Source organism: Equus asinus, chromosome 9 (genome assembly GCF_041296235.1).
Source record: "Equus asinus isolate D_3611 breed Donkey chromosome 9, EquAss-T2T_v2, whole genome shotgun sequence".
Classification (NCBI taxonomy): Eukaryota; Metazoa; Chordata; class Mammalia; order Perissodactyla; family Equidae; genus Equus; species Equus asinus.
The window spans coordinates 65475406-65488427 of NC_091798.1; the positions used below are offsets into that span (position 1 = coordinate 65475406).

Below are 13022 nucleotides of genomic sequence, written 5' to 3' on the forward strand. Positions count from 1 at the left end.
CACATATGTTTTTTCACATGGAAGTTAAAATTCAAGCATAATATGTGGGAACAGTGACTGAGCCACCTATATTACTCAGTGCTGTTCTGACAATAACAAAGTTAAGAAGTCAATTTTCATCTGGGCTTCTTTGATTAGCTGTGCAACCCAAGCAAGTCATTTAATCTAAATTTTAGCTTTTAATTTTTAATCCCAGGAGTTAAATTATCTACCTTTCTCAATTCATTGGGTTGTGATGGAAATCAAATGGCATTAAATTGTCAAAATGCACAGTTAACAGCAAAGGCTAAAGAAGACAGAATTTGGAGAGCTGAAACAAACCTTTCTGATTATATGTTCCTATAAAGCATTAAAAAATACAATAGGTGCATCCATACTGTGCTACTTTTAATAAATTTCCAAGTATAAGAAAATTTGACATATCTATCAAGAAATATTTATTGAACATGCATTATAGGTTTTAAACTGTTCGAAGAACTAAAACAGTCATATTTTATTTAAAAATTCAACATAAAATACCTTTAGAGGGCAAGCTCTCTAACTCTATGCAATATCGTTTTCTTGCATATAGTGATTACTAGATTCAATTGACCCACAGTATTTTAATAACCGATAAATGGAATAATATACCATGTTCAAATTTATAGTCTATGGTGTAACAAAGATGCGAATGGGGGATTCTGGGTAGCTGGGTTGGGGCACATATCTGAATTCTCAATCTCCCACATATCATCTAAAAATATAATAAAGAACAAAAAGAAAAACAAATAAAACCCACACCGTCAGCATAACAGACAGAGAACATCTAAATTTTAAATAGTCTACGAGCATAAAAATAAACACCAAATCTTAGCAAATGATCTCTCAGCCTCCCATAAAGCCTTCATGGACACCAAGAGCTGTTCTGAAAAAAAGAAAAATGCACTAAGGAGAGAAGAAAAAAGCTAGCAAGCAATATGCTTAAGACTGATCTAAGACTACCATCAGAAACAGAAGGTCCACTCCACATGTGAAAATACTGAAAAAGTGTACTGGTAGATCACAGAACTGACTACAAGAAAGGGACTTGAGAGTGCACATGGAAAGCAAGGGGAGCAGTCTTAAAAGGTAACACTCCAGAGGGCGAAATGGTTAAAATGAAGGAATTTTGGAAGCTGAAAGGAAAAAAGAAGAGAGGAAAACTTAAAATCCTGCGGAAAATAAAAATAAATAAATAAAAGGACACATAAATCTTTGTTAAGAACCTGAAGTGTATGAGATTTTACCCTACTTGCAAGCTAACAAACTAGCCTGCCTCAATTTCATGAATGCAGTCAGAAGACAAAAGACTCCCTGGACAGAGACAAAGGACAGTTATTTCTCACAGCAATACCAGTAGATAAGAGTATCATCATTTGTGAACAGAAACAAAAACAAGAAAAAACCCACCATGAAGAAAGTCAACTGACAACCGACAAACTAGTAGAAAATACGTGCACCGTGCATAACAAGTTATGGGATATTCATTGCAATATATTAAAAAATTCTTTAAAATTTTAAGGAAAAAAAGATCAAAAACACAAAGAAAAATGGGTAAAAGATAACTGACAAAAAAATAAATACTTTAAAATGTACCTCAACCATATAAAAAGAAGGTCAACCTCACTCCCTCACTCATAATGAAATGCAAACTAAAATTACAAGATGCTGTTTCTTACCTACAAAATTGACAAATACTCTGTTTTGGCATAGGTGTGGAGAAACAGATACTCTTATACATTTCTGCTGGGAATACAAATTGGTAGAATCCTTACAGAAGGAAATTTGGCAATATCTAACAAAACTCATACACATTTATCTTTTAACCCCGTAATCACACTTCTAGGAATTTATGCTTAAGATATTCCTCTAACAATATAAAAAGAAACCACATGCAAAAGGTTATTCATGGTAGTAGTGTATATAATTGGAAAAATTAGAAATAAACTACATGTGCATTACTAGGAAAGTGCTTGAATAAACTTATAATAAAGTACTATGCAGCAGTTAGAAAGAATGTGAAAGGTGGGGCTGGCCCAGTGGTGTACTGGTTAAGTTCCTGCATTCCACTTCAGCAGCCTGGGGTTTGCTGGTTCAGATCCCAGGTGCAGACCTACCCACCACTTATCAAGTCATGGTGTAGCAGATGTCCCACATATAAAATAGAGGAAGATGGGCACAGATGTTAGCTCAGGGCCAGTCTTCCTCAGCAAAAAGAGGAGGATTGGCAGCAGATGTTAGCTCAGGGCTAATCTTCCTCGGGAAAAAAAAAAAAAAAACAGAAACACACATAAAACAAGGTGATGTATCGATCAATGTTAAAAATGTTGTGACCTTGCTTACAAGGACCTAGTCCCTTATGTTATGACCACTAGGGGCAATGCTAATTTAGTGTTCACAATGATTTTATATAACATTATTACCGTAAATAACAAGAATCAATTGTATATTCAGAATTTGACTGCTTCTCATCACCTCTGTTGCTACCACCCAGGTGCAAGCCACTAAGAGCCCTTGCCTGGATTACTGCAATAGCCTGGAAGTTGGCCTCCTCACTTCCATCTTTCCCCCACTCCTCAGACTATTCTCAACAAAGCTACCAGAATTATCCTGTTAAAATGTTAGTTCATGTCATTCCTCTACTCAAAACCTCCAATGCTTTCCCATCTGACTCAGAGTAAAAGCCAAAATGTTTTAAAAGAATACCAAGATCCTGCATAATCTGTGCCTCCCTTACCACTCACCATCATTCTTCCTCTCTGATCTCATTTCATACCTTCACACCTTTCCTTTATTAATCCCTCAGCTCCAGCCACACAGGTGTCTGTACTACTCCTCACATACGTCAGACATGATCCCATCTCAATGACTTTGTTTTGGTTTTTTTCTCTCTATAGATTACTCTTTGCCCCAGATAATAACATGGTTCACTCCTTTATTTAAATGTCTCTTTCTCCATGAAACCTAACCTGATCATCCTCCCATATCTACCTACCATATTTTCTCCATCATACTTATCACCATCCAACATACTACATGGCCTGAGCATGGAGCCATCAAAGTAGGAAGGGCCACACAGACAGCCAGAGCCAAAGCACCCCACCCTATTTCTGGTTTTCCTGTGCTGTAAACAACAAATTTATTCTTTAAGATAAGAAGAATAATAGTAATAACATACTATATGTTTCACTTATTTATTAATTAGCTATCTTCTGCTCTAAAATGTAAGGCTAAGGGAGGCAGGGATTTTTATGTATTCTGTTATCTACACTATCCCTAATGCAAATAACATTGCTGGGCACATAACAAGAAAATGCATGAATTGATATAGTTCTTATTTCAAAGAAATAAATTTAAACTTAAAATTTTTAAAAAATTAAAAGTTACAGAAAGATTACAATTTTACCTTCTGCATCTGTTTATATCATCTTTCTAGTAATCAAGTCCAAAACTAATATTGTTAAGGAGCTCACCTATAAAATATAGAGGAAAATCAGCAATGGATATAACTTCTCTTAATCACTTTGTATATGAAACCTAGCTTTGTTTATTTAATAAAACTAAGCAAAGTGGGAACAAATCAAATTATTGTGTTTTCATTTTATTTTTAGGAAGTTATCTGTAGAATATAAATGAATCATGTAGTATATTCCACCCCTCATAATTTTTTTCTTTTTTAAAGATTGGCACCTGTGGGCCAGCCCCGTGGCTGAGTGGTTAATTTAGCGCACTCCGCTGCAGGCGGCCCAGGGTTTCGTCGGTTCGAATCCTGGGCACAGACATGGCACTGCTCATCGAGCCAGGCTGAGGCAGCATCCCACATACCACAACTAGAAGGACCCACAACTAAGAATATACAACTATGTGCCTGGGGGCTTTGGAGAGAAAAAGGAAAAAACTAAAATAAAATCTTTAAAAGAAAAAAAAAAAAAGATTGGCACTTGCACTAACATCTGCTGCCATTATTTTTTCTTCTTTTTCTCCCTAAAACTCCTGGGGTACAAAGTTGTATATTCTAGTTGTGAGTGCCTCTGGTTGTGCTATATGGGACTCTGCCTCAACATGACCTGATGAGCAGTGCCATGTCCACACCCAGGATCTGAACCAGGGAAACTCCGGGCCACCGAAGCAGAGCGTGCAAATTTAACCACTCAGCCAGCGGGCTGGCCCCTCCTCAGAATATTTTAACATGTAATGAGAATATTATAACTGCCACTCCAATTTCTGCAGCTTTAACCCAATGCAAACTAGATTAATAACTAAGAGTGCCATTACTCTTTATGATCTTATAAAGTTCCTATCATATTAAGCTCCATACAGAAAAGCATTCATCCCATAAGTTAGCTGCTGATGCATCATGTACTAATAAGTAACTTCAAAAAGAGAGAAAACCTCTCACTTTCAGGTCACTTCAATAGTGATGATTGACAAACATAGCCTGAACTCTACTTTGGTCTTTAGCAAATTCTGTATCCAAAATGCATTTTTTTCATATGTTGAACTGGGAGGTAAATTTGAATTTCAGAATATTTTTCTAGAGGACATCCATACATCATCCACAGATGACTCTGATTTTTAAAAACCTCCAAGATTTAGACATTATCAAATAAGAAGACCAGTTGCCATTCTTGGTGGCTTTAAATGAGGAAATGAACTAAAGAGCCGTTAAAAAGTTTTATTCATTTTTTTAAATTTGGATTTATTTAAACACAAATTTAACCATCTGTCTCAAGTCTGGACTCATTTCACGCTGGTTATCATAATTAAAGTACTCTAAAGAGACAACTTAATGGATCTAATCAATTTTAATTGGCATAAAATATCACAGAACTATTCATAATGCATGTAGAGGCAATTTGAGAAAATCTACTTCCCAATTATAGAAAAATTTACTTTTGAATGAGACTTGTAGCTAATTCCCCACAGTTCCAGCAGTAGGCACCCTCTTACTCTGTTTGCTTAGGGTAAATGAGGGCTTGTAAATAATCAGGGAGTTACCAATCCCTTAGCACTCTTTTTTGTTTCTCACAAAGAAAGAAGAATTTGTTTCCCTACTCTTGTTACAAAGTAGGTGAAGAGAGCTCCTTTCAAACTTTTCTAGACTGACTGGTATGGGCATGTGTAATGTGGAGTAGCTCATCATCTTGTCTTGTTTCTTCCTCCTGAATATCATGTGTGATAAAGCAGAAGCGGTTAGACTTCTACCCATGTAAAACAAGGCCCCACAAATGCTTTTGTGAGTATTTTGAGGTTTGGTAAATATAAAACTTTAAAGTAATTCTAGACATCAGAATACATAACTATGAGGCAGTTGTTTTGAACATCTTTTCTGATACTTCAGTATATCTTCAAGTAAACTATAAAACTTCAAAGCAAAATCATATTTAAATTCACTTAATTCAATACTATATGCTTCAATATGGTATTGCTTACATTTATAAAATTACCACACACTTACTCTTAAAAAATATTTTTCAACTTTGCAAAAAAAGTACCACATGGCATAAGAACAAAGGGCTTGTGTGTAGATATATAGGTAAAGACGATATATATTTTCTACAACATAAAAGTGGGGGGTTACCATGAGACAAAAAATATCTGGGAATGAATAAACTCATACAACTCTCAGAACAAATGAGAAAGGAAGATGAAGTCCACTAAGACTCTAAAACTTAAGTTAATGTGTCAAATAGGTCCATGGAAGATTTAAGAAAAGTTTCAAATCATAATAATTCAGGCAAAATCTATAATGCCTGAGATGAAAAATGCAATGCATGGATTAAAGGCAGATCAGACACTGTAAAAGATAAGATCAGTAAACTTGTAGACATAGCCATAGAAACTAACCAAAATGAAACAGAAAGATAAAAAGACAAGTGAAAGGAATGAGCAGAGCATCAGTAGGCTATGAGACAACTACAAGCTGCCTAATAAACATGTAATTGGAGTCTCCAAAGGAGAGCAGAAAGAGAGGTGGAGACAGAAAATATATGTGAAGAAATAACAGCTGAAAGTTTTCCAAATTTGATGAAAACTATAAACTCTCAGATACAAGAAGCTCAAAAACCAAAAAGACAAGGGGAAAAAGAAATAACACTACAGCAAAGTACAGCATGATCAAATTGCTCAAAACCAATGATGAAAAGGAAATCCTAAAAGCTGCCAAAGGAAAATAAAACATGCAGAACAACAAAGATAGGATTATAGGATTAGATTTCTCCTTGACATGACACTAGAGCAACATCTTTAAAGACCTGAAAGGAAAAAAGAAACTGCCAAAAGAGAATTCTATACCCAACAAAAATATATTTCAAAAATGAAGGTGAAATAAAAACTTTTTCAGATGTACAAAGGCTGAAAGAATTTATTACCTACAGACTTACATTACAAGAAATGGTAAAGCAGGTCATTCAGGTAAAAGTAAACTGATACCAGATGTACTAAAGAATGCTAGAAAATATAACTACATGGATAAACATATGAGACATTTTGCTACAATTTCAAAGATAACTGAATGTTTAAACAAAAACAAAAACATTAACAATATAGTGGAGTTTAGAATATATGCAAAAGTAAAATATATCAAAACAAGAGCACAAAGACCAAAGACTAGACTATTCTAAGGGTCCCATTATATGCAAAGTGATATCACTTGAAGGTATACCATGGTAAATTAAGCATAAAACAAAAAGTTATATCCAATGTGGAAAAAAAGGAATCTTAAGAAAATTTTTCAATTAATCCAAAAGAAGGCAGAAAAGAGAAAAAGGAGAATAAAGAACAGATGGAACAAAGAGAAAACTGCAAGATGACAGATTTAAACCCAACATTATCAAAAATCATGTTAAATATAATCTAATCATCCCAATCAAAATTGAGAGATTATCAAGAAGAAAGCAAGACCTAACTATATGTTGCTTACAAGAAATGTACTTCAAAAATAAAGACTGAAATAGGTTAAAGTAAGTGAATGAAAAAAGAATACACAAATAAACACTACTTAAAGTAAATCTGGAGTGGCTGTATTAATATTAGATACAATGGATAACACAGCAAAGAACTAAAGGTCACTTCATAATGATAAAGAAGTCAAGTCATCAGGAGGATATAAGAATAGTGACTGCTTATACAGCTAACAACAGTTTCAAAATACATGAAGCAAAAAACTGACAGAACTATGAGGAGAAACAGACAAATCCACAATTACAGGGGAAGATTTCAATTGCCCTCTCTCAATAAGTGACAGAAAAAGTACACAGAAAATGAGTGAGAACATAAAAAATTTTAATAACACTATTAACCAACTGGACCAAGCAAACAATATAAACCACTTGAACCAACAATAGCAGAATACATATTTTTATTAAGTGAACATGAACTATTTACCAAGACAGACCACACTATGGCCTATATAACATGTAAAGACAAATTTAAAAGGAATAAAGTCATAAAAAGAATATTCTCAGACCAAACGGAATTAAATTATAAACCAAAAATAGAAACATCTCTAGAAAAAATCCCAAAACTTTAGGAAACTAAATTGTAGACTTCTAAATAATCTATGGATCAAACAAAAAAAGAAAAAGAAAATTAGAAAGTATTTTGAACTGAATGAAAATGAAGACAAAATACATAAAAATTTATGGAATGTTGCTAAAACAGTACTTATAGAAATTCATAGCACAAATTCCTGTATTACAAAGAGATAGTTCTCAAATCAATAATCTTAGCTTCCACATTAATAAAATAGAAAAACTGGTAAAAACTAAGCCTAAAGAAAGCAGAAGGAAGGAAATAATAAAGATTAGAACATAAATCACTTAAATAGAAAGCAGAAAATATAGATAAAAATTGAAGACAAAAGCAGATCTGTAGCCAGAATGATTAGGAAAGAAAGAGAGGAGACACAAAGTAACAATATTAAGAATGAGAAAGAAAATATCACCACAGATTCTACAAATATAAAAGGTGAATAAGGGAATATTATGAACAACTTAATGCCAATAAATTCAACAACTTAAATGAAACGGACAAATTCCTTGGAAGATACAATCTACTAAAACTCAAGCAAAAAGAAAGAGATAAACTAAATAGCCCTATATCAATTAAAGAAATTGAATTTATAGTTTAAAAACCTTCACAGAAAAGGAAAAAATAAAAATAAGCAAACCCAGAGGGCTTCATGAGTCAATTCTACCAATGTTTTAGAAGTATTACCAATTGAACACAAATCTCTCTAGAAACTTGAAGAGAGGGTAATCATGCAGAGGACAGCATTACCCTTCTGTGAAAATGAGACACCTACATTACAAGAAACAAAGACAGAAATGAAAAGTTATAAACAAAAACTTAGCCAATCATATGCAACAATATGAAAAATGATAACATATCATGACCAAGAGGAGTGAAGTTGATATAACATTTCAAACACATGAAAATCAATCAAAATAATTCACCATATCAAACTAAAAAGAAGGAAAAGTATTCCTCTCAATAGATACAGAGAAAGCATTTGACAAAAGCCAACACACATTCTAACTCACAAATAGAAAGAAATTTCTCCAATCTGAAAAAGAAAATCTTTGAAAAACTACAGGTAACTTAATACTTAATGGTGTACGACTTTCCCCCTAAGTTTAGGAAAAGGCAAATATGTTTCCTCTTTCTACTTCTAACCAACAGTTCTAGCTAGGGCAATTAGGCTAGGGAAAAAAAAAAAAAAAAAAACCTAGATTGGAAAGGAAAGGTAAAACTGTCTTTATTCATAGACAATATGATCCTGCAGGAGTTCTCTTGTGAAGTCACTTATTCTTTCTAAGGATGATATGATGGCAAATTTTTCCCACATTTACAGCTATTATGTCAGAACCTTAGTTCAGATATAAGCTTCATGGATTCACAAAATTGTTTCATGACTAAACCTAATCATGTGTTTAACTAAAAGTATTCAGAACTTAATCTGCAATAGGACAGGAATACCTGTGTATTTTGCATTCAAGAACTTGTTATTCTATGCTGCTATCAAGAAACACTCTAAATTATTCAGCTCAATAAGCTAAAATTATCTTGGTTGTTCTCAGTGTACATGTTATAAACAAAAATCAATAGACTAACGTCCAAATTAGTCCAAGTCAATTTAAGACAAATATTTGCTCCCTCAACACAGCAGAGAGCAAAACACATTTACTATTTAAGGTATGTTACCAAAGAAGATTAACTAAAATTATGCTATATTCATATTGCAAATCAGTATTAAATTTTGCATTAGACTGAAGATAAATTAGTGTTTCTTTGGACATAAATTCTAACATTCAAAACTTAAAGTATTTTGTGTAATCCATACAGCAGAGGTCCAGAGTTTGCAATTTCAGCATCAACCCAGCCTTCTTGCTGATCTACTACCGTTGCTGAACCTCCAGTTGCAGTAATGGAGCCCTTGACTCTGAACCCATTCTCCATCAAATCCAGAATTTAACCCATACCACAGGAATTATTTCCAGATCCTGTCTCCTCCAAAGCCTTGTCTTCTCCAGCTGAATGCTATATGTCAGACTGGGGTTTTAAATAGCTTTTCCAAGACCTCCTAACACTCTGGGTGCCGGAGCCACAGCTTGGGTATCCACTGCCAGTGCCCCAGTAATCATTAGGGCCCATTTCAGAAATGCCTTGGTCTGGCCTATCCAGATGAACTAAGGTTCTGACATAAGGCCTGTAAATGTTGGAAAAATTTGCTGTCACATCACCCTTATACAGAGTAAATAACTTCACAAAAGAACTCCTACCTCCTTGTTACACACAGAAGCAATTTGAAAACAGGAACAAAGTTTTCAAAAATATAATTTTACACTTTTTCATGTAAAATGAGTATATAATAGTTCTGATTATAAAAGACAAATGTACATATGTCTCATGCATAAAAAATTATATATAAGAACTTACTTTAAAAACTAAATTGATTTAGTGGGAATAATAAAATTCTTAAAAATAGGAAAATACTATCACTAATACCTTTAGAAAGAGAAATGTAAATAAGCTCGCACGTTTTAACTTCAGGAAACTCAGTCAAATGATACGCCTCTTAAGACTAACTAAAATTAAGATCTTCAGATTTTCTAGTTGCCTCCCTAGTATTAATACAACACTAAATGGTGTTTTATCCAGATCAAAAGTAATAAAGAACAATTATTATCCGTGAATAACCTTTGATAATATAAGCATTAGGAATAAGAACTATTTACAATTTTATTATGACATCAGAATTATATCTCATTTTTTAAATAAAAATAAACTGTATCATTAAAAATAGGTATCAGAGGGACTGGCCCTGTGGCCTAGTGGTTAAGCTCTGCACGCTCTGCTTCGGTAGCCAGTGTTCAGTTCCCGGGCCGACCTACACTGCTAGTCAGCAGCCATGCTGTGGCAACAACCCACATACAAAATAGAGGAAGATTCGAACAGATGTTAGCTCAGGGCAAAAGTTCCTCAAGCAAAACAAGAGGAAGATTGGCAACAGGTGTTAGCTCAGGGCAAATCTTCCTCAGCAAAAAAACAGATATCAGAAAGACTTGGGAGTAATTACGTAATTCTTTTTCTAACTAATCATTCTCCAAAAGATACAGACCTAGTGTAAGATACTTAACACAGCTGGATTACAATACAGTTGGATTAAGTCATCACTTGCTCTGGGTGAATTTAAATATGGATATTTATAATATAGAGCACTAATTTGAGAATGCTAACTAGGCATTAAGTAACGAACTTTATAAAATTAACTACTTTTGACAGATTGACTAGTAATGTTTACTGTACAAAACTATTTCTAAATTATTCTTGATGATTTAGCAAAGAATCCCTTATACAAAAGCTACATTTTGAAACAGGTTAAGACTTAGGAGTCCCCAAGTTAGAATATCAACTAGAAATGGGTAAGCTCCTTGAATGCCTAAGAAATACTGTTTGAATCTCAGTAACTTAAAGATAGCAAGTGCTCAGTAAATATTTCTTGATTATCTAAAGCAGTCTTTAAAATAACAAAAGAATAATAATTAGGTATATGAAGTTTGAAAATCTATGAAATAATCATACAATCTTGGAACTTACATCCAAGAATATATGACTCCAATCTATGATCTTGCCATTATGCCATTCTTTTCTTTTCTTCACTTAAATAACTTAGATAATTGAACTACAGAATCATTTTAAAAGATATATTTACATTAATAAAGAGATCATAATCTCAAAACACTGGTTGGGGTACATGAAAAATAAGTAAAAATAAGAAAACTGTGAACATGAATTCATCTTCTCTTAAAAAGCAATAGAAACAGTGCAAGAAGCAGAAACATGAAGTAAATGTGGGAGGGGTAGGGACAAGGAGAAAGGCAGACAAAGTAAAAGTTGGAAGGAAGATAGGGAGGAGAAGGGGGAAAAGGAGGGAAAGAAGGAGAGGGACAGAGAGAAAGGAGAGGTAGGAAGTTGGGAGGAGCAGAAGCAGGGGGAGAAGGGAGACAGAAAGGGAGAAAGTAAGGAAGGGAGGAAGGAAGAACTGCATCTCAATCAGTATCTCTTCTAGTCTATTGGGAATAACAACAAAAACACAGTGTTTTCATTGTGCAAGATATATCCAAATGTAGGAGCTATTTATTTCATTTAACTCAACAAAATAACAAGATGATTTACAAGTAAGAGACAAACAGAAAATACATTAATAAAAGAGAAAAGTAAATTTAAGATTCAAAAGAAAATAAACTTTCTAATAAAGTCAATATTTAGCCAGGCAGAAATTTAAAAAAAAAAGAACTCCAACTCTCATAATTAAAAAATACCTAAATATGAAGACCATTTAGTCAAATCTAAAGACTATAACCATAAATCTGTTTAAAACATAAATAATGTTTCTCTTTCCATTTACTTCTAATGCTCTTATGAAAATTTTAGAACAATATAGACACATAAAATTAAGCTATGACAGCAAAATTAAGCTACAAAACAAACTTGTGATTTCAATGATGTTTAAATACCACAGGTAAAAAAGGGATTAAAAAAGAGTTCTAAACAAATACAACCTCATTTTTCTTATTTAGTAGTTGGTAATTAAATTAGTAAATCTGATACTACAGAAAAAATTTTAAAACATGCCTTGCATTCTATTGCAAGTGCCACATAATTCTACTTTGTATGAAGTATTCAAAACCACCCTGCATCATTTAAAAAAAAAAAGATTTATTACATAGTTTGACAATTAGTCTATTTTGGCTTACTGTGATATTTTTTAAATGTGAATTGGTCTAAGTAGAAACATTCCACTACTTACAAATATAACTTTCAAATTATAAGAATAAAAATCACTAAAATAAACATTTTTCATAATTTTGCCATACCTTTAGCTAAAGCTTCTTTATATTTCTCTTTGGCAGAATTCATTTCTTTTATCAACTGTCTATAGCTAGATTTTAATTTCTCTAATTCGGTCTTTGTAACCTGTCAAAAAAAGAAAGGAAAAAAAATTTAAATGATTAAACTTACATTTGTCAAGAACTTAAATTCCAAAGTATTAATTGACATGTACTCTACTGCTTATTGGTCAGAGTTGATCTTTAATATGCAATTATAGACAACAAATTAAAAGTTAGTTTAGAAATCAGTGGTAAATTCAACAGTATATGAAAAAAATTCTTAAAAAGAAGAGCAAAATACGAAACAATTTATTAAAGACCAATGAATTAATGTGCTGTGTACAGAAATATTTTCTCTAATGAAAAAGCTAATTTAAATATTTATTTTAATTATACAGAGTAACTCTCACTTGTAGTAATTCATTAGTTCTACAATGAATTTTTTTTCAACGTTGTAACATCTCTGAAAAAAAGATGCATCTAACAATTACCATTGGCCAGGCAGCAACCATGACAATGGTCACCACGTGCATGCATGAACTTGGTTATTATTTCTACAGAAAGACTAGACAAATGCAAGCCCTTAACTCTGTAGTCAAAAGGCCATTT

At 33.0% G+C, this 13022-nt stretch overlaps 1 protein-coding gene across 12 annotated transcripts in view; it reads right to left on the minus strand.

Moving 5' to 3' along the window:
* Positions 1–13022, minus strand: part of FER (FER tyrosine kinase) — a 435477-nt gene that overhangs the window by 342259 nt on the left and 80196 nt on the right. For all 12 annotated transcript variants that reach the window (XR_011505916.1, XM_070517625.1, XM_014843218.3 and 9 more), the window contains one exon: positions 12399–12498. Coding sequence is in view for 11 of the 12 variants with exons in the window: in XM_070517625.1 (XP_070373726.1) it covers positions 12399–12498 (100 nt within the window). In the remaining variant the exon portion in view is untranslated. The remainder of the gene's footprint in view (positions 1–12398; positions 12499–13022) is intronic.